The 25,842-nt window shown below is 40.2% G+C and overlaps 1 protein-coding gene across 3 annotated transcripts in view; it reads left to right on the top strand.

Annotated features, from left to right (window-relative positions):
* ano2b (anoctamin 2b) overlaps positions 1–24,117 on the top strand; it is a 48,825-nt gene extending 24,708 nt beyond the window's left edge. For 2 of the 3 annotated variants that reach the window (XM_063906131.1, XM_063906132.1), the window contains 15 exons: positions 147–307; positions 774–856; positions 1,005–1,100; positions 2,096–2,179; positions 4,393–4,467; positions 4,699–4,900; positions 5,705–5,816; positions 5,941–5,998; positions 6,079–6,179; positions 7,074–7,216; positions 11,417–11,569; positions 12,157–12,209; positions 13,465–13,643; positions 20,517–20,622; positions 21,814–24,117. In XM_063906131.1, coding sequence (XP_063762201.1) covers positions 147–307; positions 774–856; positions 1,005–1,100; positions 2,096–2,179; positions 4,393–4,467; positions 4,699–4,900; positions 5,705–5,816; positions 5,941–5,998; positions 6,079–6,179; positions 7,074–7,216; positions 11,417–11,569; positions 12,157–12,209; positions 13,465–13,643; positions 20,517–20,622; positions 21,814–22,185 — 1,978 coding nt within the window. In that variant the 3' untranslated portion in view covers positions 22,186–24,117. The remainder of the gene's footprint in view (positions 1–146; positions 308–773; positions 857–1,004; positions 1,101–2,095; positions 2,180–4,392; positions 4,468–4,698; positions 4,901–5,704; positions 5,817–5,940; positions 5,999–6,078; positions 6,180–7,073; positions 7,217–11,416; positions 11,570–12,156; positions 12,210–13,464; positions 13,644–20,516; positions 20,623–21,813) is intronic. The other variant, XM_063906133.1, reaches the window with a different exon arrangement.
* Positions 24,118–25,842: the final 1,725 nt, after the last annotated feature.

Here is a 25,842-nt window from a genome sequence, read left to right on the forward strand (position 1 = left end):
ACACTGGGAGACTGAATCCATGCCTTATGCACAACTTCTAACTTTTTTAGGTTCAGCTTAATTGCCTTTATGTGTCAAAAATCCTAATGTTGTTAGAGGAAGCTGCTCTGTGACTTAAGTCTTGACCCCCCCCCCCTTCCCCTCAGTCTGGAGATGTGTGATGAGCGTCTCAATTTCACCATGTGTCCGCTGTGTGACGGAGCCTGTGACTTCTGGCATCTCAGCACTGCCTGCGGCACCGCCAGGGCCTCTCACCTCTTCGACAACCCCGCCACGGTCTTCTTTGCCATCTTCATGTCTCTTTGGGGTGAGAGAGAGTGTGTGTGTGTGTGTGTGTGTGTGTGTGTGTGTGTGTGTGTGTGTGTGTGTGTGTGTGTGTGTCTGTGTGTGTGTGTGTGTGTGTGTGTGTGTGAACAAGTTTACTGAGTGTGAAGTTGCTCAATTCAAATTCTGTGATTCATAATCAGCTGCATATTTGACATTAGTCATATTTTTAAATAAGAAATACACCATTTTTTCCCTTTACACTTTTTTGTGAAAATGATTTTAAACAAAAGCAATGAGTTGTACATTTGTAGCACTGCAACCTCCAGAAATAAGCTACTCAAGAAGAAATTTGGTCAAAAAAGCTATTGGGATGGATTTGTTATAGACTATGTAAGTAGTGTTTGTAAAATCGGGGAGAAAATATGTTATTTCTTCAGGCACTTGAGGATGTAGTTCCACACCTTATTTAACTTATTTATAGAACGTATATGTGTGTGTTTGTTCAGCGGTGTTATTCCTGGAGCACTGGAAGCGCCTACAGATCAGTTTGAGCTTCAGTTGGGATCTGACCGGGATCGAGGATGATGAGGTATATCAAACACAAACATAAAAATCATCAACAAATAAAGTAGTTTTTACAGTTATTATGGTACTGTTACTGTGAAGTAACTTAACCTTGTTGTTGCAAGTTAAGACATCCCTCCTACACAACTCATATTTGACCCTTCCTCTCTCAGGAACATCCCAGGCCAAGATACGAAACAATTCTCCTTCAGAAGAGACAGAGAAAGGAGAAAAACTTTAAGAAGAAAAAGAACAAGAAAAAGACCGAGGTAGGAAAGATGACAATCCACAAAGCCTGACTCCCTAACTCATGACTGAATGCATCATTGAATATGAACGATGTATACATTCCGGTTTTGTAGCCGGACCTGACTGCTAACAATACCAACGGAAAGGTATTTTAGAGTAAATTCTTTATGCAGTACTTCCCATCATACCTCATGGTTACAGTCAGCAGAGTGTGGTGCAGGACTGAGTCTTCCAACAGGTTCAATGGGTTTTTTGAATGTGTTTTTGCATCAAAGCCTGAAATAAGTGCTTAACACAAGCTGAAGAGATCCTAAAGTTTTGTTCGAATCTACAACATCAAATGTGTCAGTTAAGACCCCACGGGACCCATTTCTGAAACATAAAGGTGTCAATAAATGTTGCTAACAAGTGTCTATCCGAACATTATCCACCTCTAGCTTAGTGGTGGTGATGCGAAGTGATTCGACTGTGCATCGGTTCTTTTAAAGTCTGGGAAGAGAGAGTATTTTGTTGTTGTTTTTAATGTTTGAATGCCTTTTTACATTTTTTACAGCAAAGTTACATTTAATCAGAGTTTGAGGCCTAGTCATTAGCCTCTGCTGAAGCCTTTGACTTTAGTGATAGTGATCATACGTTGGTTTATAGTCCGTAGTCTGTAGCTGCAAAGGTGTGTGTGTGTGTGTGTGTGTGTGTGTGTGTGTGTGTGTGTGTGTGTGTGTGTGTGTGTGTGTGTGTGTGTGTGTGTGTGTGTGTGTGTGTGTGTGTGTGTGTGTGTGTGTGTGTGTGTGTGTGTGTGTGTGTGTGTGTGTGTGTGTGTGTGTGTGTGTGTGTGTGTGTGTGTGTGTGTGTGTGTGTGTGTGTGTGTGTGTGTGTGTGTGTGTGTGTGTGTGTGTGTGTGTGTGTGTGTGTGTGTGTGTGTGTGTGTGTGTGTGTGTGTGTGTGTGTGTGTGTGTGTGTGTGTGTGTGTGTGTGTGTGTGTGTGTGTGTGTGTGTAATCTGTCCCTCTGTCTTGCAGCCAGAGAAGCTGGAGGATGGGGCAGTCACAGGGAAGGACAGATGGAGACAGAAACTACTGTCTGCCATGGCTGCAGGAATACCGGTAACCCCTCCTCTCCCCTCGCCTCGCCTCACTTTCCTCTTCCTCCTTCCTTCCCTCCGTCCTCTTTCTCTTCTCCCTGTCCTCTCTTCTTTTTTCCGCCTGCAGGCTGCTGCCAATCTGTCCTTCTCTTCCTATCCCATCCTCTGGCTTCAACTCCTCAGGTATTTCTTTCTGCAACTTTCAGATTATTTTCTTCGGACGTTAATCCAGATATCTGATGGTCACAGTCAATCAACCTGTGAAGTGTCTTTGTGGGAATTAAAGCATTACAGAACTGTAGGTTGACTGAAAGACTTGTGTTTGTTTTGTTCGGGTGGAAATTACATCCATAAAAATGAAGGATTTAAATTTCATTCTCTCTATATTACTAAATTTTCGCTTCATAAATGAATGACAGATCTATGCACTGCAACTGATGATAGGCCCTGACAAATATACCATCTACTTTTAAAACGCGGTGTCTAGCTTTGGGAAACTATATTTTAAAATATTAAACTATGTACAATTCAAAGTCCTCTTGAGAGGCTGTTCAATTTGTTTGCTTGGAAAATGTCTATGTGTCATAACTGCTATTTGCACTGCAGCCTTTTCTCTGTTGAACTTAATTGAAAAGACAAAGAGTGTACAGAGGCAAAGAGCATGACAGAGAAAGAAACAAAGAAAGAGTGAGGCTTGGAGAAGGTGAAAGGAACGAGTGGGAGTGATGAATGCTGGGCAAGAAGCCAGCAGTATATATCAGAGAACGTCACTATGGCGACACAACTCTATTTCTCTCATACACACACTATTCATGTGTTACCTGGGACATTTTTGTGAGCTGTAGGATCAAGACTATATGACTGGAGTGGGGTATGTCTTATTGCCACCAAGACCGATACTGTACATATCTGATATGTGTTGTTCTCTCCTGGTTGTGGGGTTTCCCTTTTGTATTGACAGTTTTATACGTCTACTGACCGCTCAATCTTCAGGAGCAAAGGTTAAAAACAAGCCTCACCTCGTCCGCCGAGGCTCAAAAACGGACCTCCACAGAAGAAAATGATCTCGTATTGAACCCAGATCTAGCACATCAACAATGGGCCTGCAGATATTATTTAAGCTGCCCATACTTCATATGTTTCGAGCCAAAGCTGTATAAAGTGTGTGAACTATAAGACAATCAGGGTCGGGAGACAAGGAGAGAAAGAGAGTGAAGGGGAGGACGAGCAGACTGACCTACAGAATAATGACACAAGATGAGAAGGGCTTTCCTCAACGGATGTAACATGCCAAATATAACACCTGACCCATTTACTACTACCCCACCAATTACACACATACAAACTATGAAGGTCTTTTTGTCCTCCAATATGTCGATATCTTAGGGGTGTGTGTGTGTGTGTGTGTGTGTGTGTGAAAAGTAAATTTTCATATACAGATTAAATAGAAAAGTGGTTGAACGTTAAAAAAAAATAGTAACAGATGTTAAGAACAGCTGCAGAGTCGAGATGAACGGAGGAGAAGTTAGTGGCTGTGATCTGAACATTTAGCATGTGTTTTTGGTTCGCACGTGCTGGAATATATTGATATTTTTCCGGAATTCCAAGGTGCAGGCTTATTATGTAAAATGTATTATTTACTGGTTTATCAAAGCAACGTTAAAGTAAAGATTAAAGGCTGGATTAAATGGATGTTGCTGTGTATATTAAGTGAACGGAGTCAGAGTACCGTAGGCTGCAATGTGCCACTGTATCCACACGATGGGGCTGTTGTCTTGCTCATTACCTTTCAAAAAGCGTCAGTGTACAGACTTTAAGTGTGTGTGTGTGAGTGTGTGCGTGTGTGTGTGTGGATCACCTTATAGGTCTACACACAGCAAAATAACAGCAAAATCACCCAGGCCTGCTCCTTTGCATTATACTCACTAAATGTGGCTGTACTTATCAACGCTTATGTACAGTGACAACTCTTAACAGAAGTTCCCATATTCGTGCCTGGAAATGAAATCATGTGTTCCATGCAGACTGTGAGCAGGTCCTTTGTGTCTTTGTTGAGACATGGTAACTGCCTATGGACAAGCTGAGATACACATGCTTCTTAACTCACCATTCAGTTAATGGATAAACACTTTAGAACTTTCTTTTCCTTTATAATGTGTCGGTAAACGGCGTCACTGATTTGGCATTTCTAAAAGTGCTGGATAACATCCCCGTTTCTGCTGTGCTTCCTGTCAGGCTGCCATTGAGAAGCTGACATGGAAAGATCGTCTTCCTGGATACTTCATCAATGTTTCCTCTATCCTCTTTATGGTAAGAACATACAATCAGCTGAATGCTCAACAGGGGATCATCATTTTCTGACTGAACATGGATGAAAGCACTTTAAATAGAAAAATAAACATACAGCATATGACACGTTACTGTACATACATGGCTGACCTACATCTGAAATATTAATTCCAGGCTCTGCCCTGTAAGTATCAGATAATATGGTCCAGTAATGACTTATTTATTTTCTTTCTGTTTTCCTTCCCGCTCCAGTTCGGCTTGACGTTCTCAGCAGTTTTCGGCGTCATCATCTACCGCATCACAGTGTCCGCCCTGATGGCCATGAGCCCCGACCCGGAGACCAAGTCCAATGTTCGGGTGACGGTGACGGCCACTGCGGTCATCATCAACCTGGTGGTCATTCTGATCCTGGATGAGATCTACGGCGCCGTGGCCTTGTGGCTGACTGAGCTTGGTACGGAAACACATAAAGTCCAATGCAGTTCACCTCCCGAAATATCACAAACAAACCAAGATCAAACTAAAATATGGAGCCAATATCAAACAATGTAAAAGGGAAAGTCATAATCAGACTGTGAAGTTATAGAAAGGCTGTAGTTCTTATGAGAGATTATGCCTCACTTTAATCTTTAGGAATACAGTATGCCACCTTTAAAAAATATTATATAACACTTAGTCTTTTTCTGACTCTTACTGGATACTAATGGGCATCAGAGGTTTACACAGTCATACGTGACTGATACGTGTTTCAAATGTAGAGACAAATATGGCTCAAGCACCGTTGCAACAAAGTCAGCAGATTTACATGTGATAATATTCGTTGTCATCCTCGTGTGTGTGTGTGTGTGTGTGTGTGTGTGTGTGTGTGTGTGTGTGTGTGTGTGTGTGTGTGTGGTTTAATGAAACTTTTATGTTTTCATGCTTCAGTCATCCCATCAGTCTTCCCAGGAGGTTATAATCATGTCTACATCCATATTCAAAACCTCTAAAGTAGAGGAAAAGAAAGGGTGTGTGTGTGTGTGTGTTGCTAGTACTTTAACCTACTTCCAGCACAGTGATCATGTTATGACTCAAACTGACACACACTTAATGCTCTGTTGATATTTTCCTGGACCTGAAACCCTAATGTAGAAATCATTTAACATCTATTTACATAAAAAAACAGTGTGTTCATTTGTCCTTAATTGGCCCTCTAGCCCCCGCACTGTCCTTTCCAAACAAAATCATACTAAATCTCTTTCACTTCTCCTGTTTTCAGAGATTCCCAAAACAGAAACCCACTTTGAGGAGCGTCTCATCCTGAAGGCCTTCTTGCTGAAGTTCATGAACGCATACGCACCTATCTTCTATGTGGCTTTCTTCAAGGGGCGGTACGTCCTGCATGAGCGTGTGACTCACTTTGAAAAACATCCAAAAGTGCCTCATGTGCTTCTTTCACATTACTTATTGAAGCTTCTCAATCCTCATTGTGGATGTGTGGGTGTTTGCTCGCAGGTTTGCTGGTCGTCCTGGTAATTACGTGTACGTCTTTAATGATTATCGGATGGAAGAGGTTTGTTATCCTACTTTATATCTTTTTGTCTTTTTCTTTAACACATAAAGTTCTCATGGATCAGTGTGTGTGTCCCTCAGTGTGCGCCTGGAGGCTGCCTCATCGAGCTGTGCATCCAGCTCAGCATCATCATGCTGGGGAAGCAACTTATCCAGAACAACATCTTTGAGATTGGCATCCCGTAAGTAAGCTCCTCCCTATGTGCTCACTTGGTGGGAGGTTTCCTAGATCTGTAGGCATGGAATGCAGAAGAGCATTTTGTACGATGTTTCAGTGACTCACATACACACATGTTCCCATTCTCACCCTAAAAACATTCTTCCAAAGCCTGTACAGGGCTACTTGATCTCAGCTTTAACATGCAAATCCCAAAGGCTGGAGGTCAGCTCTGTTTATAACAACTGTCACAACAGAGATGCCTTTTGACTTAAGGCTGATCTGTTTCTGTTGCTGTCAGCTCCTCTGAACTCCTAACGCTTAAGGACATCACATACCATGATAGCATCTATGTAGCATCTGTTCCACACGCATCTGCTTAAAATCTCTCTCAACTGCAGCCCCCCAGTAACAGCACAGTCTGAAACTGTGGGCCTGTTTTATGAGGAAGGGTAGTGAAGAGTGCATTTGAGGATTTCACAGGTTTAATGTTACGTACTTGACCCTAAATGATCCTGTCTCAACGTGTAAGAGACAAAGATGATTCGGGTCTTTTTGCGATTGACAGGTTGCTATCATTGGATTGTCAGGTATGGCTGTTGTCCGCCTTATTAATAAAAAAACATAAAGAAAGTGGATATCATTAAAAAAACACCCTTAATTCTTTTTAGGTTCAAATAGACATTCAGACTTCATTATAAAACCTCAGTAGAAGCTTAAATTGAAAAATAAATGTCAGTCCAGACCTCACTGAATAAATTAGACTCTGCATCACAGCTATAAAATAGGAATTGGGTTCTGTTAAATCTTTAACTCAGATTAGGTTTTTAGTTCCCACTCTCTTAATATTGAAGTCTTGTCTTAAATCTCTTTACTAGTCCTCTCCTCCCCCCCTCTCTGTGTCTGCTCATACTGACAGGAAGTTGAAGAAGCTGGTGCGTGCAATAAAGGATAAAGGATCAGCTGAGAAGAAGATGGAGGAGGAGAGGCCTCCACAGCAGTGGAACCTGGACTACGCCCTCGCTCCCTTTGAAGGCCTCACACCAGAATACATGGAGATGAGTGAGTTCCACACACACTATTCCTGACTGCCATAAGAAAGCTATAAATGAGCATAAATGAGTGTTTTAAAAAAAAAAGTCTTCTTAGGTGGTTTACTGTTTGTGAGTCAGCATTAAAATGAAGATGCAGCTCATCTGTGTCTATGCGTCCACACAGGTGTCGCACAAAAGGCAGGACACGTAGTATGTATAATGTGCTTAAAAATTGATACCTACAGCACAACAAATAATATATATTGATGACAGATGGTGGCATGACCACACAGCTAAATATTTACTGAGCATTTCCTCAGTGCCGCAGCTGTTCAGCCAACATGCAGCAACAAGCCTGACTTAAGAAACCGGCAATATCTGTATGTGAAGGATTGTATAGCGTAGTTAGTTAAACTGAGATCAAAGCAGTGAAAACAAGAAGATTTTCCAAAAATGGGAAATATCAAATGAAGTTATTTTTGGCTAAATTGATTTGTTCTGCTTTGGAATGTTCTCCTACACGTGGGCTTCAGACTCCACAGACTCAGGTGTAGAAATATCTGCACTATAAGGTCAAAAGAATGGAAATATCTTCATATTTTAATGAATCACAAGACCTCAGTTAACTTCTTCCCAAGTTTAGAAAAGTCTACAGAGGATAGTGTTGTTTTTTTAATTTTGATAGTGTTGTGATCTGATAACCTGGAGATTTTATGTGATATTGAGTGAGGACAGAGAGAGAGAAAAACAGAGGAGAAAAGTGAGCCAACGTTGCTGCAGGGCACAGCGAGGAATGTCAGAAATGCCTGAGCTCAACATGCAAATACACACTCGCATAGAGCTGCTAGATGGTTTACTCCTTTATTATTAGTCTGTGTGCTTCTCTGTAACTGTGTGTTTCATTCAAGCATGTATCTGTGAGAATGTGCTCACGCTAGTGTGTGTGTGTGTGTGTGTTTGTTCCTCAAACCCATCAACCTCGGCTCAGGTACATAGCGAGGTTATTCTAAGCTTGCCCTCTAGCGCCCGCCGCTCGGCTGTCGTATTTTCTTCCTTGCCAGTCTTTGTCTCGGCATGGCGTCCTGAGGTGAAGCCGTCAGTCTCGGGCTCGCTGGAAATCCCCGTTCCCACACTGCTAATGTTCCACTGATTCAGGGTGTACATTAGCCGAAGTCAGGCAAACTGACTTGTCTTTCTCAAGTTTCCTCTCTACATTCTTAGGAAGCAGGTGGATGTTGTGCGATAACTTGTCGAAGGTTTGTAGCGCCAATAATGTGCTTATCTTTTAGTGTTCTTGCAGAAAAGTGGAAAAAAAACTTCTGTAATCTACATTTAGTTGCTAATTTGAATCACTTTGTAAATGTGTAGACTTGCCCTTAATAAACAATAAGTTTGTATTGGATAATGACTGATTTGGAATTTTTCAAAGTAATATTTCAGTTATTGAAATGGGGAGGTTTATAGGCGATATTAAACTTTGACTCTTAGGACCTGTAAAGTCTCCCCTGTCTGATCAGCCATCTTGATCTCTGGGCCAGAATCCTCTCAGCCTCACTGCAGCTGACCTCTGACATCTCTGTGGCCATAGGGAAGCTGCAAGCCAGGACAAGTCCTTTGAGCACTGCTTTTTGTGGTTATTGAACTACTATTTAATTTGGCGGGAGTAAGCGGAGTAGCTGCTGCCAACAGCCTAAAGGATTCATATCCAGAGTTTGTCAGTATGCCTGTGCTTGTCTTTGTGATGTAATGTACAATACAATTCCAACAGCTTTAGCTTTAATAAATAGTCAAGGATGTTGTGTCTCTAGGTTATCTAATCAGACTGACTTACATAACACATACACCAAGTTCCACACACTGCTGAATCATAAAAAGTCCCAGTTTAGCTGGTGCGGTGGAGTGCCTTAAAAGGCATCATCTGAAGCACGGAGCGAGTCTGGACACAGTCTGACTCTGGACAGACGGACCACCGCTTACAAACGTCAGTCTGACAAGCGTCAGTCTGACAAGCGTCTTAGTGGCGCTTTGAATAGTTTTCATTCTCACGTTAGCCTATGTCATGCTACAAAGATATTTTCAAGAGGAAGGTTGAACAGTAGTGTTGCTTGAAGAAACACAGGAAGTAAGTCATCTCCTGCAGTACATAGCATTCAGAATTTAGTAGTTCTGGTGTATAAAATGGCAGTGGGGCTTCTAAATCTTGCAGAGTTGGTTTTATGGCTGCTGGACTGGCAGCCCCATGTAACTTTGGCCGGGATGGTTGTAATCTCACAAAAATCACACTGCTGTTAGTTATTCTACTTGAGAGTAAGTACAACTTTCCTAACAAATGCCTACTGTTGGATGCAGTATGCTTACCATTGAGACTTGTCACATCATTGCACCTTGTCTTGCTTATTTATTATCTCTGTAAAGGATTGTGGTTCAGAAAAGCAGGATAAGCCTGCTGGACCTAAGCCCCCAGGAAGAGCGCCGGCTATTGAATTATATTTTCTTAGTGGCTAAATAGTGGTACTACAACTTCTGTGTCATTCTGTGACGTCATTGGGCCCACAAATACTTTATCCCAATTATTATTTTGCTATGAGTCGGGGCATTTGAGCTTCATGCGCTTACTTATAAAGGAATGGAGAGTTCCCGCCTCGAACGCTGTGTCCACTTCTCTTTCTGCATCCATGGCTGGCTCGCATAGCTAATTATGACTGGACGAAATAGTACATCCAAGTATTTTCAGCATACTGAATTTGATATACCATGTTTTGGGACACTACTAAATATTTTTCTGCCATACTAATTTCTTCCGTATAGTATGTGTTCCGGAATGCACAATAAGACTCTTTAAACTCTGACATTTTCAAATAATGTCTCTTAATGCAGTTAAGCTTATTTCTGTCTGTGGCTTATCAATTGAATTAGAGCACAGTGTTCACATGAGTTTCACCTGACTCACATTACAGCCGTTAGCACAATATGATTGAGTTGTTGTTGGTGAAATAACTGCAGCCTGTTGGGTAACTACTGTAAGCAGAATACACCTCAAGCAGTGATGTGTCTATCGATGTCATTGCTTCCGCTGGCCTGGGACTTTTCTTTTGAAGAACACTAGTGTTGATTGTAACATATTTTCTATCAGATGATTACTGCCATTCCGTAAACACTTCTTTCATTATCCTCTGATTCTACCACACTATGATCTCTTATTTCTATTTTAACAGCAGACAGGATGTACCAACAAATCACAATACAGTATTATAACATATAATATCATCATGTTATTCAACTACCAGTGGATCTCTCACATCTGATGTGGACACCACTGTTTAATGGGAACTTTCATTTGGGGTAGATGGGAGACACGTTTCTGGACCGTGTAGCTTGAATAAAATGGATTTTTCACATGAACGACTTCTCTTTTAAAAAAAACTCAGGGACTACTGAAGACCCTTTTCAGATGGCCTTTCTCAAAATAGCCTAGCTGATATGTGCTTTTAGATAAAAATGGACAAAGAGTAATTTAAGAATCAACTACTGCCACTGTCTACGAATTCTGCTGCGAGGCAGTTTGGCAGATAAGGAAAACATTTTGTAATGTTTGCAGTAGTAGACATCCATGATACTACTATGACGTAACGTGAACCTCACAAAACATCAGATTATTTTTCTGCATTAAACTGCATTCAAAAACATGAATGAAGTCTTTATTTAATCTGTGCCCTGCAGTACAAAATATATCTTTGGTTATCTTTATGTCCATCATAAAGTGAATTATGTTAATGTCATTTTCCATGAGCAACGTGGCGCTAGTGTTTATGCGGTCTCCAGCAGCTACATGTATGGGATGATAAGAAACAATGGGCCTTTTGCAGGACATAAGAAAACATTTCCTCGTATTGAAGTTTGTATCCACAATATGTTCCTCAATACCCATCTATTTCTGGGATTTTTCAATGTTCAAGAGCACTTTTAGATTAAAAAAAAAAGTGCGAGAAACATAAAGTAAACAATATCAATTCTTGGGGATACATTCTGTAAGTGTGTATGCAGGATATGGATCATTGCAGTGAGCGTGGCCTTAAATTCTCCTAACCAATGCTAGAACAACGCCTTATTAAATACAAAACTTGTATACATGACAGGCTTATTGTACATATACTTGGACCGAAGACCTAAAAAAGCCTCATCGGTGGATGTTAATTACACGTTTGATGGTTGTGTCTCTTTTCTCCAGTCATCCAGTTTGGTTTCGTCTCTTTGTTCGTGGCTTCATTCCCTCTTGCTCCGCTCTTTGCTCTGCTGAACAACGTCATTGAGATCCGACTGGATGCCAAGAAGTTTGTTACAGAGCTACGCAGGCCAGTTGCCGTACGTGCTAAAGACATTGGTAAGTGCTGTGACACACGTAACCAGCTCATAAATACTGCACTCTCCCACATATATAGAGTTCAGATAAATAGATGGATACTGACAGCTGATCTCACTCCAGCCCAATAATTACATTTTTCCAGTTGTTACAGAATTCCTTGCATTTCAAAAGTCTGCAGAACTAATAACATTCCCACCAGCCTCAGCTGCACTTTGTGATGAGTGCTCATATGAAGATATTAGCTTGCTAATGCGGTAAGATGGTTGAACAAGGTAAACATACACCCACTAAACATCAGCTAGCATTTTAGCATGTTAGCATTAAAACATTATTTCTGCAAAAAGTTCTACCAAAAAACTCCATTGATGATGTTTAATGGACTGAACATACATGAACAGATACACTGGAGAATCAGGTTAGTTATGTACACAGGAAGGGAAACATTGAGCGCATGCTTCATGTAGAATTTTGAGAACTTTTAAAGTTCTTGAGTTTAATAAGATAGCTTTCAGAAACTCTTTACATGTTGCTTCTGCACTTCATACAGATCTGTGCCACTCCATCTTATCTCTCTATTTCTCTCCTTTGTTTTTTTCTTTCCATAGGCATTTGGTACAACATACTGAGTGGAATGGGTAAATTCTCTGTCATTATAAATGTAAGTATTAATGCAATGTAATGCATTCTATATCTGCTCGTTGAATTAGTGATGAAGACAGATATACTCACAAGAAATGCATCGACGCAGGTTCATAATGTGACTGGTCCCCGATATGGCCGCTATCTAGCAGCCTCTCCATGCAGTTTAAACTGAGTCTCCGTCAGATTTAGTCGGAACTCCAAGGAATAACTTTACATCACAAACCAATTATAGTCACGAGGAGTCTTTCTCAGTATTAATGTATTCTTCCTTGTTTCATTGAGTTATGGTTAGCTACGATTGTTATAACATGACTAGGTAAAATGTCCATGAGAAGTAGGCCTACTTTCAATAATAAAAAAAAAGGTTCTTTTAAAAGTAAAAATACGTGAGTTTTAATTTCTTAAGTAAACGTACGACATGTAAATAATTGAAAAATAATTTAGAGTTTTTCAGACTTTGACTTTTTCTAAGCTGCTTTAGTTAACAGAACTGGATTTCTCCTTTGGGTAGCTATCACATTCCTTAACTGTCAAGTTTTTTGTAGCCTAAAAGCTTTTTAAGTAGCTTCCCAAACATTGGCTTTGGTATATCTAACATTTTCTTTGTGAAACAAACGTATGTCTACATTTCAATGTCTTTACATCATACTCAAGTGCCAATATTCATTATTAGTTTACGCTCACAAATCACACTCAGTGGTAAACAAAGATTGCATAACCTTGCCACTGACCTCAAACTTCTCTGCAGGAATATATTTTTCGAGTCGTTATCCGATTTTCTTCAGGTTTGCTGCGTGAGTGTGCATACTGCATACTTACATTACTAAACTAAATTATCTATGGTTGACTATGATAACAATAGATATTAAATAAGAGATTAAACACTTGTTTGCTCTGAAATATATTATTCGTCTTGAACTTGTCAACATGCTGATCCAGGGGGTCACGGTGTGTATGTGTTTGTGCAGTCAGGAAAGTCCTGCTAGGGATTTGTCCTTGGATAGCGAGCTAAATCCTATTCAGTTTACTTTTAATACTGAAGAGATTTCTGTAGGATTTGAGAAACAAGCAGCTGGACTTTCTATTTATTCTAGAGCTATGGGGCATTGGACACATATACAAACACCTAAGCCGCCTCAAGAGCTTTTAGGCGATGGAAAAGCGGGAGCAGAATTCCTCTTTTGTGTTTGTATGTAGTAACTACTCAGATATCTTAGAATGCAAAGTTTTAAACATCGGAAAATACATTTTCTTCATCTTTCTCTCTGCAGGCCTTTGTGATCTCTTTCACGTCAGACTTCATCCCTCGGCTCGTTTACCAGTACACGTTCAGTGAGACCGGCACAATGCACGGCTTCATTGACCACACGCTCTCCTACTTCAACGTGTCAAATTTTAAACATGGCACGGCACCGCAGAACTTAGAGCAAGGAGACATCACCGTCTGCCGGTAAGAACACACACAAACACACGTATGCCATTGATGTAGTTTTGCTTTCTAGAAAACAGTTAAGTCAATTCATCTAAATTTAAATCAGAGAAATTAAGTTTGGGGTATTTTGAAACTGGATCAAACAATATTACTCTGTTTAGTCATAGACCTTAACAAATCGTTTAACACTTCAGTGTCTGCATCAACAACCAACAGATGCTAATATAGAGGCTTATTTCAAGGCTAATATCCATTCAATCTGGCAGAAAGATTTCTCTGTTTCTTCTTGGGTTCATGAAGTCTATTTCTATCTCGTTTTATTATTTATTTTGAAAAAACGAAAATACAAAGATGCTCAAAGTGAGTGCAGGGCAAATTAAGTCGTCAGTATTCAATACGTACAATAACATATCATCTGCATAGAGCCACATACAGTGTTATATTCATTGATGTGTAAATAGTAGGGATGATGCATGGAGAATTTTTCCATGGTATGACACTTTTATGAGCCACAGGTAATTACATTTTCAATGGCCAACAGACTTCTCCCTAATCTAGCTAGTAAACTGCAGTCTGAGTCTTGCATGGCGTCGTGATCATTTTTCACATTTAGAAATACAGTGCACTATTGTCTCATCTTCATCTTTCACTCATGCCAGTGGCAAGCATCGCTTTCATAACATCAATATAAGGCGTGGAGGAAAAGGTCATGGATGCCGGCGCCCACAGACTGAGGTCCGTCTGCTGTTATATAAGACAGCAAATCATTACATTGCAAGAATACAGTCTTTGTGCCAAAGTAGTGTGGTACGTCACGCCTAAGAACGGCCACATACTGGATGCCGTTGAACGCCTATAGGCATGAATGTGGCTGGAGGATGTTCAAAGAAGGTTGTGAGTGTCTGCAGTGTGTGTAGGGCTGAATAGTGTATGTCCAGACAGTGGTTTAGCTTCTTCAGGCTAATGACTGAACTAATGTAATTTAAAGTATTTTAAATGCTGCAGACAACTAGTTTCCCTCTTTCATTTAAGGAACTCTAGTGAATACACGCAGAAAGAAATGAAAGAGGTAAGTATGGATAACTTGAGAGATGAAGGAAGCTTTCATTAAAAGGAAGATGGGATGGCAAGAGTGGAAAGATGTTGATATATAAGAGAGGAAAGGATGGGTAGAGGCACTGTAGTCGGATGGTTGGATAGAAAGATGGATGGTGTGACAGAGGCCAACCACAAAGGTATTAAATATTTAATTACATTCAAAAACGGGGATGTGAGGAAGTAAAAGTCATTTTTACTGCGTCAGTGGGCAGCGCATCGCTGTAGCATATCTCTACAGTGCTAGATAATTGCTGAGTAAGAATGTGGGTAAACTGAATTGAAATTGATGTTTGAAATGTCAGCGTTGTTTTTAATAAAATACTACACAGATGGACACACTTTATCCCTTTGCTAAGCTCACTTGTTCACTCTTTAAAGTTCCTAACTGGTTTTCCTCACAGCATATGGGCTGATTTTAGTGATCTCACTGTGCTATAAAAAGGAATATAACAAGTGTTCTCCTCAAAGGTGTTCCAGTCCTGGCCCCTGCTATGGTTTATTAGTCCTGGAAGTCATGTGGCAGACCTTCCTGTATTTTTCTCTGTACTCCTGACATCAGTAAACCTTAAATCAAATTGTGCTTAGCCTGCGAGCCCAAAGGAAACAAAGAACAAATACAAAAACATAAACAGTTCACTCAAGGTTAATAAAAACAAGAGACAGGAAGTACTCAATCATGTCTTCTCATGTGTTCCAGGAAAACGTATGATAGGAGTATCGGGATAGCAGGACTCTTTAGCCTCCACCTGCTTAACATCAACACAGTGCTTGTTCCCTGAGCTGACAGGAAGTGGGCTGCAGTTAAACTTTTATCACCTGGAAGTCAAGTGATAGCCAAGGGAAAAAGTGATGGATTATCTTTCATTCCTGCAGTTGAGATGTCATGATGATCAATATTCCTCATGGTCATAAACGGTGTATCCCTTAAATGTTCTTTTGTTTAACTGCACATGATCACACATATCTAAGCAGAGAGCAGCTATGGTTACTTTATTGATACCTCCTGACTATGAAGTCCAACATAAGGTTTAATGTCTTCAAATTTGAACTCTGAAATTACATTTGTTTGTAACTTGACTGCGCCCTTAATCTGTCAAAGATCAATCTAGTATATGATGGATTGGCCAAGTAATGAAAAAAAAAAGTTACTAGCTACTTTGAACATATGAAAACTCATGATGTGAAGCAATAGAAGTATCTAAAATTGGTATTGAATCGTATTATTCTACAACACTCTTAAAGAGCCATTCTGCAAACTTAGTACATTTACTTTTGATAAACAAAGTGCTTTTTACTGATCATATTCCATACTTCTACTGAAGTAACAGTTTAAATTTGAGTCCATGGTAATGATACTTTTACTCAATTAAAAGGCCTAAGTATTTTTAGGTTAGGAGTTAGTGTGTTTGTGTGTGTGTGAATGTGGGGGAACACACAGGTTTCCAAGAATCTCTCACACACTAACTATAATCTTATTATGAAAGAATATTGAGCTGCGCATTATAACCAAACATGGAGCGAGAGGAAGAGGAGAAGCATTTCTTTGATACCATTTTATGTTTGATTCCACCGAGGCAGCTCAGTTAAATGACTGACAGGAGGGAGGTCACGTCTTGCAGCTGAGTTCACGTTCAACTACTACAAAATACTGTAAAACAGAGAGAAAGATGAACAGATCAAAGATCAGAGAGAGGGAGAGAAAGCTGAGTCTCACGGGCAGCATTCCTCACTCATGACTGTATAAGGAGAAGGAATCAGACACCATAAGAGCCTGCTTACACACACACACCAACACAATGCACACACACATTTCATCCTCTATACTGCTGCTCAAGTGCTGTGAGACACTCATTCATTCATCATCGCTTCACAGCAATTTTCTTCACGAGTGTGGGTGTGTTTGAGGGGGGGTTGAATGATTAAAAGATCTGATTCATCACATTACATTTTTATTGTGATGCGCGTTTCCTGCATTTCTTTGGTTTAAACTTAGCTAATTGGGGTTGGGATGTTAAACAGTGGTTACATCAGAGCATTTATCAAGGTATGAAAACAAATATTCCATGTTTAATACAAAAATCAACATTTGAAATATACCAATTATTTTTAAATGATACATCTTGTTAAAGGGGCCCTATTATGCTTTTTTGCCTGTGTGTTATTTAGGTTTTTGTGCATGTAAATGGTCTGCAATTCCAAAAATACCAAGCCAGAGGTACTTATATATACCACATATCCCCCCCCCTGCCTGAAAAGCCTTGATTTTAGCCCTTTGTTTACTTCAGTGACATCACTATGTAACACTTGTTTTTCTATTGGCTAGCAGACTGGGCTCTGGTTTCAGAAAGAGGGGGAGAAGAAGTGCTGCAGCACAGGCAGTATGAGAAAAACAAATAACCTTTTTGAACTTTAAAGCATATGAACATGTCACAGTATGATCAGAACCCTGATAAGGAGCATAGTACGGCTACTATAACATCCTTTTTTACATTTTTTAGCTGAAAACTGCTAGGCTAGATTCAACAATAGGTAATTTAATCTCCCAATGTATCTGTTGTTGCTAAATGATTGAACTTTGGCTGATTTTGCCCCTCTATAAATATAGCCTGAGCTTTACATGATGCTGATCTCTGTCTTTAAATGTCAACCATGTCTTCTGCACATTTAGTGTTTTAGGAGAATGCTTTTTCTGCACAAAGATGTTCTCTCGACAATACTAGGCTGTATGCCTGCTATTGCCTTGACCGCAATGTTATATGTTAAGATACACATCCCACAGAGAAAGGCTGACTTTTTAATGAGCTGTTGAGAAAATGGAGCCCAAACGTAACATAAAGACTAGATCTCCCACCCTCGCACTCCAGAATCACCCCCTGACCCTTGCTGTACAATCATCCCTTCAAGAAATATTTCAATGAAATGGCATGAATAAAGTTTTTTACAGACCATCAGTTCTGGAGGCATGGCACATTAGTGAACCGGCTGCTGAAAGTTCACTCTCTGGACATGCACAGTTTCCCAAAAAAAGAGTTAAAAATAAGCTGTGCAGTCAGATCAGATCAGAATCAGATCAGAATCCCTTTATTGGATCCACAGAGGGGAAATTTAAAGTGGTACAGTTCCTCTTATCAGCTGCTCACACTGACATGCATGCATCTGTTGACATCGGTAATAGTTGTGGATCATTTTGAAGAGCCATCCTTGATTGTTGAGGTATGAGTTCTTGCCTCTCTGTTAAAGTTTCAAAGAAGTGAGATGACCTTTAGTACAGAGTAGTTTTTGTCGTTTTTTTTTTTTGGTCAGTTTGAAAATGTGTCGCATAATTCTACAACAGTACTGTCTCGACGCCTTCTAGCTGCTGCTTTGATTTTGCTGATTTTGATTCAAACCGGCTGTGTATGTATTTCTCCATATGTAAATGACTGACTGCATCCAAATAGTTATACTTCAAACAAAGAATATAAAGAGAGCAAGAATGATTGCATCCAGCAGGAAACAGCTTGGCTTTGTACAAGCAAACTGCTGAACACAAACTTGAACTTGTTTTGCATCTTGATATAAAAAGAAAACATATTGTAATCTAACCCGAAAAACTACTCTTCTAGAGAAGTGTGTCTGATTAAAAAAAAAAATCCATTCATTTGATCTGACACCAACGATGTTGCTCGTAAGTGCTCTGCGTGCACAGGAAATCACCAACCACCAATCACACAACCATCAGCTTATCAAACAAACCAAACTAGTCTTCGAGCATTATCCACATATGCATACACATAAGACATGAAAAACACATTAAAAAGTAATAAAATATTGCAAATGACACAATGCGGCAAGTAAAATACAGGACCAAGTAAACTATGTACATTTTAAATAGAATGAGACAGACAGAATGCAAAATTAAATAATGTACAGTAAAATATTGTTTGTTGTAGTAATACAGAGCAGCTTGTTGCCGGGATGTCTGAAGTCATCCCGTTGGCCTTCTTCTTACGATGCTTGGTGTAGAAGTTCTCCATAGATGGCACCTCCGTCCTGGTGATGTGATGTGCTGTGCAGTTTTCACCACCCTCTGTAGAGCCTTATGGCGTCAGGAGTCAGCTGGCTGGCTACAGACTGTAAGAGCAGCCAGCCAGAGGCAAAAGGACCATTTGACTTTTAATGATGTTAAGAAAAATGTTAGGGGGTTTTTGAGACCCAAAAGCATCAACTTGTGACCATATCTATAGAATCCCCCAATTTAATAATGACTAGCCGGACTGGCTCCAGATTTTTTTTAAATTAATGTGTGATCGATCCTTTACTTCCTCAGGCCTCTACTAAAATTTGGTGTGTGTGTGTGTGTGTGTGTGTGTGTGTGTGTGTGTGTGTGTGTGTGTGTGTGTGTGTGTGTGTGTGTGTGTGTGTGTGTGTGTGTGTGTGTGTGTGTGTGTGTGTGTGTGTGTGTGTGTGTGTGTGTGTGTGTGTGTGTGTGTGTGTGTGTGTGTGTGTGTGTGTGTGTGTGTGTGTGTGTGTGTGTGTGTGTGTGTGTGTGTGTGTGTGTGTGTGTGTGTGTGTGTGTGTGTGTGTGTGTGTGTGTGTGTGTGTGTGTGTGTGTGTGTGTGTGTGTGTGTGTGTGTGTGTGTGTGTGTGTGTGTGTGTGTGTGTGTGTGTGTGAGATTAACTGAGCACATCTTCTTCTTGTCTCTTTTTTTTGGTCATTTATTGGCTTTTTCGTCACTCTTGTTTAAATCCTTCTTGTTTATTATTTTTACTCTATTTACTTTTTCATCCTTTTAATTCTTTCTTCCTTTCCTCCTTGTTTCTTCCTTCTTTCTATCTTATTACTTGTTCTAGTTTAAGGCAGTGTCGTCAACATATGGTTTGACTTTTCAGCTGTCCCTCGCACAACAAAGAATGTTTACTACAAAGAAAATAAAGTTTATTGCCCTTTGAAGGGAGCTACATCGCGGGGTGGGGGAGTGGGATGTTTTAAAAGGGTACAGGTCTCATGTGAAGTTAAATTGAGTTTAACACACAGGATGAAAGTGGGTTAAGTCATTCAAACTGCCATGCTTGTTTCTGTTGATTTAGTGTCTTTCTGTAGATTTACTCTCAGTATGTAAAGCCCTTTTATTATTTCCGGGGTTTCCCTTTCCAGGAATGTGCTATATAGGTTTTTGTGCATGTATGATCCGTAAAAAAGGCTAAACTCCCAAGTTCCCTCCAGAGGGAATCTATCTCCCACATTCCCTCCCTGCCTGAAGCGATTGGATTAGACTGGACTGCTTTATTTACTTTTGGACATAGTGACATCACTCGCGCTTCTATTAGCTAGCAGAGCAGACTGGGCTATGGTTTCAGTCAGGGGGTGAAAAGAGGTGCTGTAGCACAGGCTGTATGATGTAAATAAAGACCTTTTTGAACATTAAAGCATGTAAACGTGTCACAGTACAGGCACAAAATACAAATATGAACTGAAAAAATGAACGTAATATGGCTCCTTTAACAATGTTGCTGCTAATACTAGGCAAGGCAAGTTTAATTATAAAGCACCTTTCAACACAAGGCAACGGAAACACATTGTGAAAATGTTGTTTAAAAACAGTCATTGAAAAGCAAAGAGAACAAAATAACATAAAGAAAGCTAATGTATAAAATACATGCGTAAAAGTTAGTGCTGTGTAAGATATGAATAGTTCAATTATAAAAATAACTACCCATTTTATTCCAAACTAAGCTCCACCAGGTGAGAGACCACCAAAGAAAGACAACCATTCTAAACTGAATGCTATACCTGTGTTTGTTTTATCCCAGGTACAAAGACTACAGGGAACCCCCCTGGTCTCCAGACGCGTACACCTTCTCCAAACAGTACTGGTGTGTCCTGGCTGCAAGACTGGCTTTTGTCATATTGTTCCAGGTATGTGCTCAGAAACAACATGAAGAGAATAGCGAGCTGATTACAGATTGGAAGTTGTATATCCGTCAGACAGCCTCCACCAAAAACATTGCTCCATTCAGGTGCTCCTCTGATGATCCCGTTTCCAGAGTTGGGAATTTGTTCTTCCAACATCAGCGTGTTCATTAGCGTTTAGACATAATGTGGGAACAACATGGATGCTACAAGGAAGACGTGTTGGATCTTGCTGCTGTGTGGAGGGGCATACATGTGGATTACCCTCGGAATAACATTTTCTCCACTACTCCAAAACCATAAGCATGCAAAACAAATGCCCTATCATGATATTTGTATCTGCACCTGATCCAATGGATTATTCCTTGGCCTGTGCTTAACCCTTCCACCAAGTTCCATGAAGATCAGGCCAGTAGTTTTTCTCCAATTCGACACAGACAGGCAGGCAGACAGACAGACAGACCGCATAAACATGTTGGATCAATATTCTGCACACCCACCTCTGCAGTGATATGGAACATATCTGTCGTATAAAATAGCAGATCAATTAAATGTGAAAGACCAGGTGGATCATAGAGTGCTTAGATCACGGTGGGGAATGTTACCACATGTATCAGTCATTCAGCAAGCTGCTCATTTGATAAACATCCGTCTGTCCGCCGGCACTCCTCACTTGCATATGGATGCCAGATGTCCTTCGACGACCAAACTGTGGGAGTTTACCTCCAATACTGCTGCAGAATAATCATTAAGTGTCAGAAAACACCTTCCAAACCCTGCTCACCGACACGGTCAGAAGCAGTGTTGTGTCGGGGTACACTAAGCAGACAATTTTCCAAGCACTTTATGCATAAAAATCATAGTAAAAATCTGCTCGTTATAACTGCACAACTGTTAAGTTTTCTTCAACATGCAAAGACTTAAGACTTACTCAGCCAACTATACAGTATGATGCCAGGTTAAAAATCATGTCTCTGACCTGATGCATTTAACATCCCACTTAATCTTTCCCTAACCCCCAAATTACACAAACTTTAGTTCCTAAACCTGACTCACAATGTCTCATCCACATGCTTCATACACTATAAAGATCTTGTGTTGAAAACCCGTTCCAGATCCTGAACTTCAAACGAGACTCTAAACTCATGTTTCGCACCACACATTATGTTGTTAACATCTCTTTCCCCCTTCATCCAGAATCTGGTGATGTTCCTCAGCCTCGTGGTGGCCTGGGGGATCCCAGACGTTCCCAAAACTATCGTGGAGCAATTCAAACGGGAGAAGAAGCTCCTGGTCGATGTTTTCCTGCGGGAGGAAAAGGAGAAATTCCAGCTCATCCAGAGCCTCTTCTCCAAGGATGCCACCCTCCACCCGAGCACCAACCCTGGCCAGGTCTTGCCCCTCCCGGGCCGCTACAGTACTCTCCCCCCAGGACCGACACAGGGCTCGGCTGGAGACGGAGGAGGGCCGAGGGCGAGGTGCAGGGCCGCCAGCTTCAGCCAGTTCACCAGGAACATTCCTCCATCTCCCAGGAATGAAAATGAGAATTCAAGACACACAGCAGTTTGACGAGTAACACACACATCCGTAGGGGTGCTGCAACTTGGACTGGATGACATGTTGCTCAATGGATGTCCGTGTCTTTGTCTTTTGAGTCCTGGTGTGTCTGAGACAGTAGTGATGGGATTTGAAGTAATCACATCCCATTGGTCTCAGTGTTGTTCCTACCTGACTGTTCATCTGATAAGTGATATCATTTTTACGTTTTGGTAAAAAATATACATGATTTAGCGAGGCACACTTGCTTCATAGCGTAGATAAGCAATAATGACAGTGAGGCTGAAAAATCAAATACTACATGAGCTGGCAAGGAAGAACTAATGGACAGATTCAGGGATGGACACGGGCTAATTTTTCTAGGAACTTTCCTGCTTCATGTGCTTGTGCTCCTTATGTGTTTCTTTCAACAGAATTTGTAGCAGCTGCAACATTCCTCATTTCCTGTTCTTTTAAATACATGGTACTGAAAGCACACACGAGCCTCCCAGGAGAGCAAGTCCTCTTCTGTGTTCCAGTGGATCTGTCGTCATAGACTTCAAGAATCCCTTTGGATCATTTTCAAACTTCACTAGGGTTGTTAGTCAGCTGCTGGTCATTGTTTCTCTACCTACTGCTCTATGGATGCCAACGTGGCACCCTGTTGCATGCCACTCATAGATCATAGACGATCCAAGAACTAGATTATTCTCTGTGAGTACAAAATAACAAACTGTGAATGGTGAGAAATGATCTGACAGTTTAATTAAATACTATACTCCTGCGGGTAAGTAATAGATCTGGGTTTCTATTGCCCAAATAGACACGTTGCATCTCCCATAAAATAACTTGCGTGTCAGACTGACACTGAGCCATCTGTTTGTTCTTATTAGCATTTTAACAAAATTAGCTTTTGCATGTTAGGTCAAATTAATGTTCCAATCCTCTCAATGAAATATAAGCTATAACCATACAGCAGCTAAAGTTTTTCCGTCTTCTGCTAGTGGACAGGATAGCGTTACTTATTTTAACATACACACATTAATACAAGACATTTACCCCGGTTTCTCAACAAGCACACATCGTGGTAATTACCTTAGTAACATAATGCTTTAAAAACAACAATGGCAGCCCACAGGCTTAATTTTCTGTGTGACTGTTGGAATTAATGGGATATTACAAAGCATTTTTAGTGCCTACACTAGATAAAATGTCGCTTAATTTACCAGTAATGACGGTGAAATGGCAGAAAAAATAATGAATGTGTTATTTTAATTTCAACCCTGTAATTGTTAGAGGTAACTTTCTATGGTAGTGTTTTTACACTGTTTCTGCTGCTGTGTTTTATCATCTTGGTTTTTAGTTTTAATCCTATGATTTCATATCTTATAAATCTTTATAACGTGTTGTTTTCGATATCTTTTTATTCGAGCAGCTTTTGACTGATTTCATTAATGTTTCAATAGTCCTAATTAAGTCATTTGTAAAGTGAAGCAATGAGTCAGGAAATGGAATCATACTTTTGAATTGACTCTAACACTGCCATGACAATCGTTGTGTGGTTTATGCTTCCACTTCCACCAGACATAATATAGGCTTTGCATGTTAAGTCAAGCTGAGTCTGAGTGGCCCAACCTCAATTTTTCTTTTAAATGAATGTGTGCCATCTTGGAACAACACATCCAGCTCTTATTTCAATGTTTAAATGCCGACATGCTGTAAATCTTTAGGACATTTTCCCTATAACTTCTTTTGTATTTCCGATGCAACACAAATCGCAACATGTCTCTGCCCATTTAGGACTTGTAATGTAACCATAAGGACTTAAGGAAGGAAATGGTGATTGTTGTGCTGGTTTCTGTTGTAGATGAAAGAGAAATGTTTACTCTTACCTGATCCTAACCCTTACTCGAAGCTCTTAAATACATGATTGTTATATGGATTATAAAATAATTTTACATGTTGTGTGATCTGTTTGCTTTTGTCTCATTGATCAGTTGTTGTTTTTTTGACCAAGCAGTCCTCGTGATAACCTGGCCAAAAGAATAATCCTCCGAAAAAAGATGAACGTATGGCTGAAGCAGAATATGGCAATGCAACCAGTTTAACGTCAATATATTCATATGTACGCTAATGAAGTTGCTTATTTATTGGACATCATGGAGCGGCTTTGTGACCCAGTTCAAGCGGGAAAAATCTGGATAACATATTTCCAGCACATTTTGGAGAAGTAAGGGTAGCGTGGAAGGTTGGAACAAGTCCTGTTTGTAGTGAAAAGAGAGGCAGATAAGTCCATCCAAATAAGAGGAGTGGAAAAACGTGTGAAATAGTGGAATATCTCGTGTGAAAATACCTTGGAAGGTCAAATAGATCAAATTCACAAGGATAACGATTTATAAATAGAATTAAACAAACAGAGTTTTCATTGAGAGACAAAGTTAGGGAAGGGGTTCACTTCACAGCAATGGCGATTCTTCACCTGTGGGAGGCAGTAATGCGGATAAAGAAGGGAAAAAAAGGATGAAGAAGAAGAAAAACAATTGGAGCTGTCTCACATCTGGGGTTGGAAATGTTTGTAGAGAAATGTAAATGAAACTACAATCAAGATGTAATGTGATCCATGACTTTGGACACATTCATGCTTTTGAACGGGTATGTAGTGAATGTCTGCTGATCAAATCACTGAATAAGAAGTAAACCTTGTTTATTTTTCACAATTTTAACAGAACCTACTTTGGTAGTGTCTTGTTATAATGTGACATCCTTATTTGAATTCTACTATTGTTCATCTGTTGCTTCTGATCTTTTACTTTACAACTACTGATCTTATAACTAAGGCCTTGCTTAGGCACTACAGATTCAGTCCATTGTCCATTCAAAAAACAAAACAATAAATATAGTGTACGTTAAACAGCTACTTTTAGAAAAAAGAGGAAGAACTCTCCCATATATATGAGTGTTTTTAAGCCTTAAGCAGTTGAGATCAGTTTTATAGATGAATAACAGCTGGTAGTGTGGAGATATTGTATTGTTTGAAGGATTGGCATTTTGTTGTTTCGGTGGAACAAAAGCTATAGCAGCCTTAACCTACAGGTGGTAGTGGCTAGGTCAATTCAAATATGACACCACTGTTCCGTCCTGGGTGGTGCACGACACGTTCATTCAAATGCAAATTACATTATATTCATTTAGCATAAAGCAACTTAACATAAGTGCAGTCATTCTTTAAGATACAAATCTGGAACAGCAATGACCCTGCAAGTCCATTAGCTAAGATAAGCCAATTTAACTACATTTTGACATTTTGCAATGGCTTCAAATAAGCCAAACGATGATAGATACAGAAATGAGAAGGTTATTTTCACTGTGTTTTTTCAGTCTGCAGCTGAAGATGTGTATATTGTCCACTGTCTTACTGTCAATGGAGAGCCCAATCCACCATTTTGGAGCACATCGAAATCCGATTTATGCTACCTGGGCCCACTCACACTCACGATTGACTGATATAGAACAAAGTGCACAGGCTGGGGTGCATGGCTGACCATATCCTGGATATAGGAAGGGCCTGAACAACTTTATGGGATTCATTTTCCTGACAGGCAAACGTGATCGAGCTAAAGTGCTCCACAGATTTCAGTGAAGTCTTAAACTGAAAAGGGCAGAACTCAACGAATAGTAAGAGCATCCTTT

This window comes from Eleginops maclovinus, chromosome 17, assembly GCF_036324505.1.
Source record: "Eleginops maclovinus isolate JMC-PN-2008 ecotype Puerto Natales chromosome 17, JC_Emac_rtc_rv5, whole genome shotgun sequence".
NCBI lineage: Eukaryota > Metazoa > Chordata > Actinopteri > Perciformes > Eleginopidae > Eleginops > Eleginops maclovinus.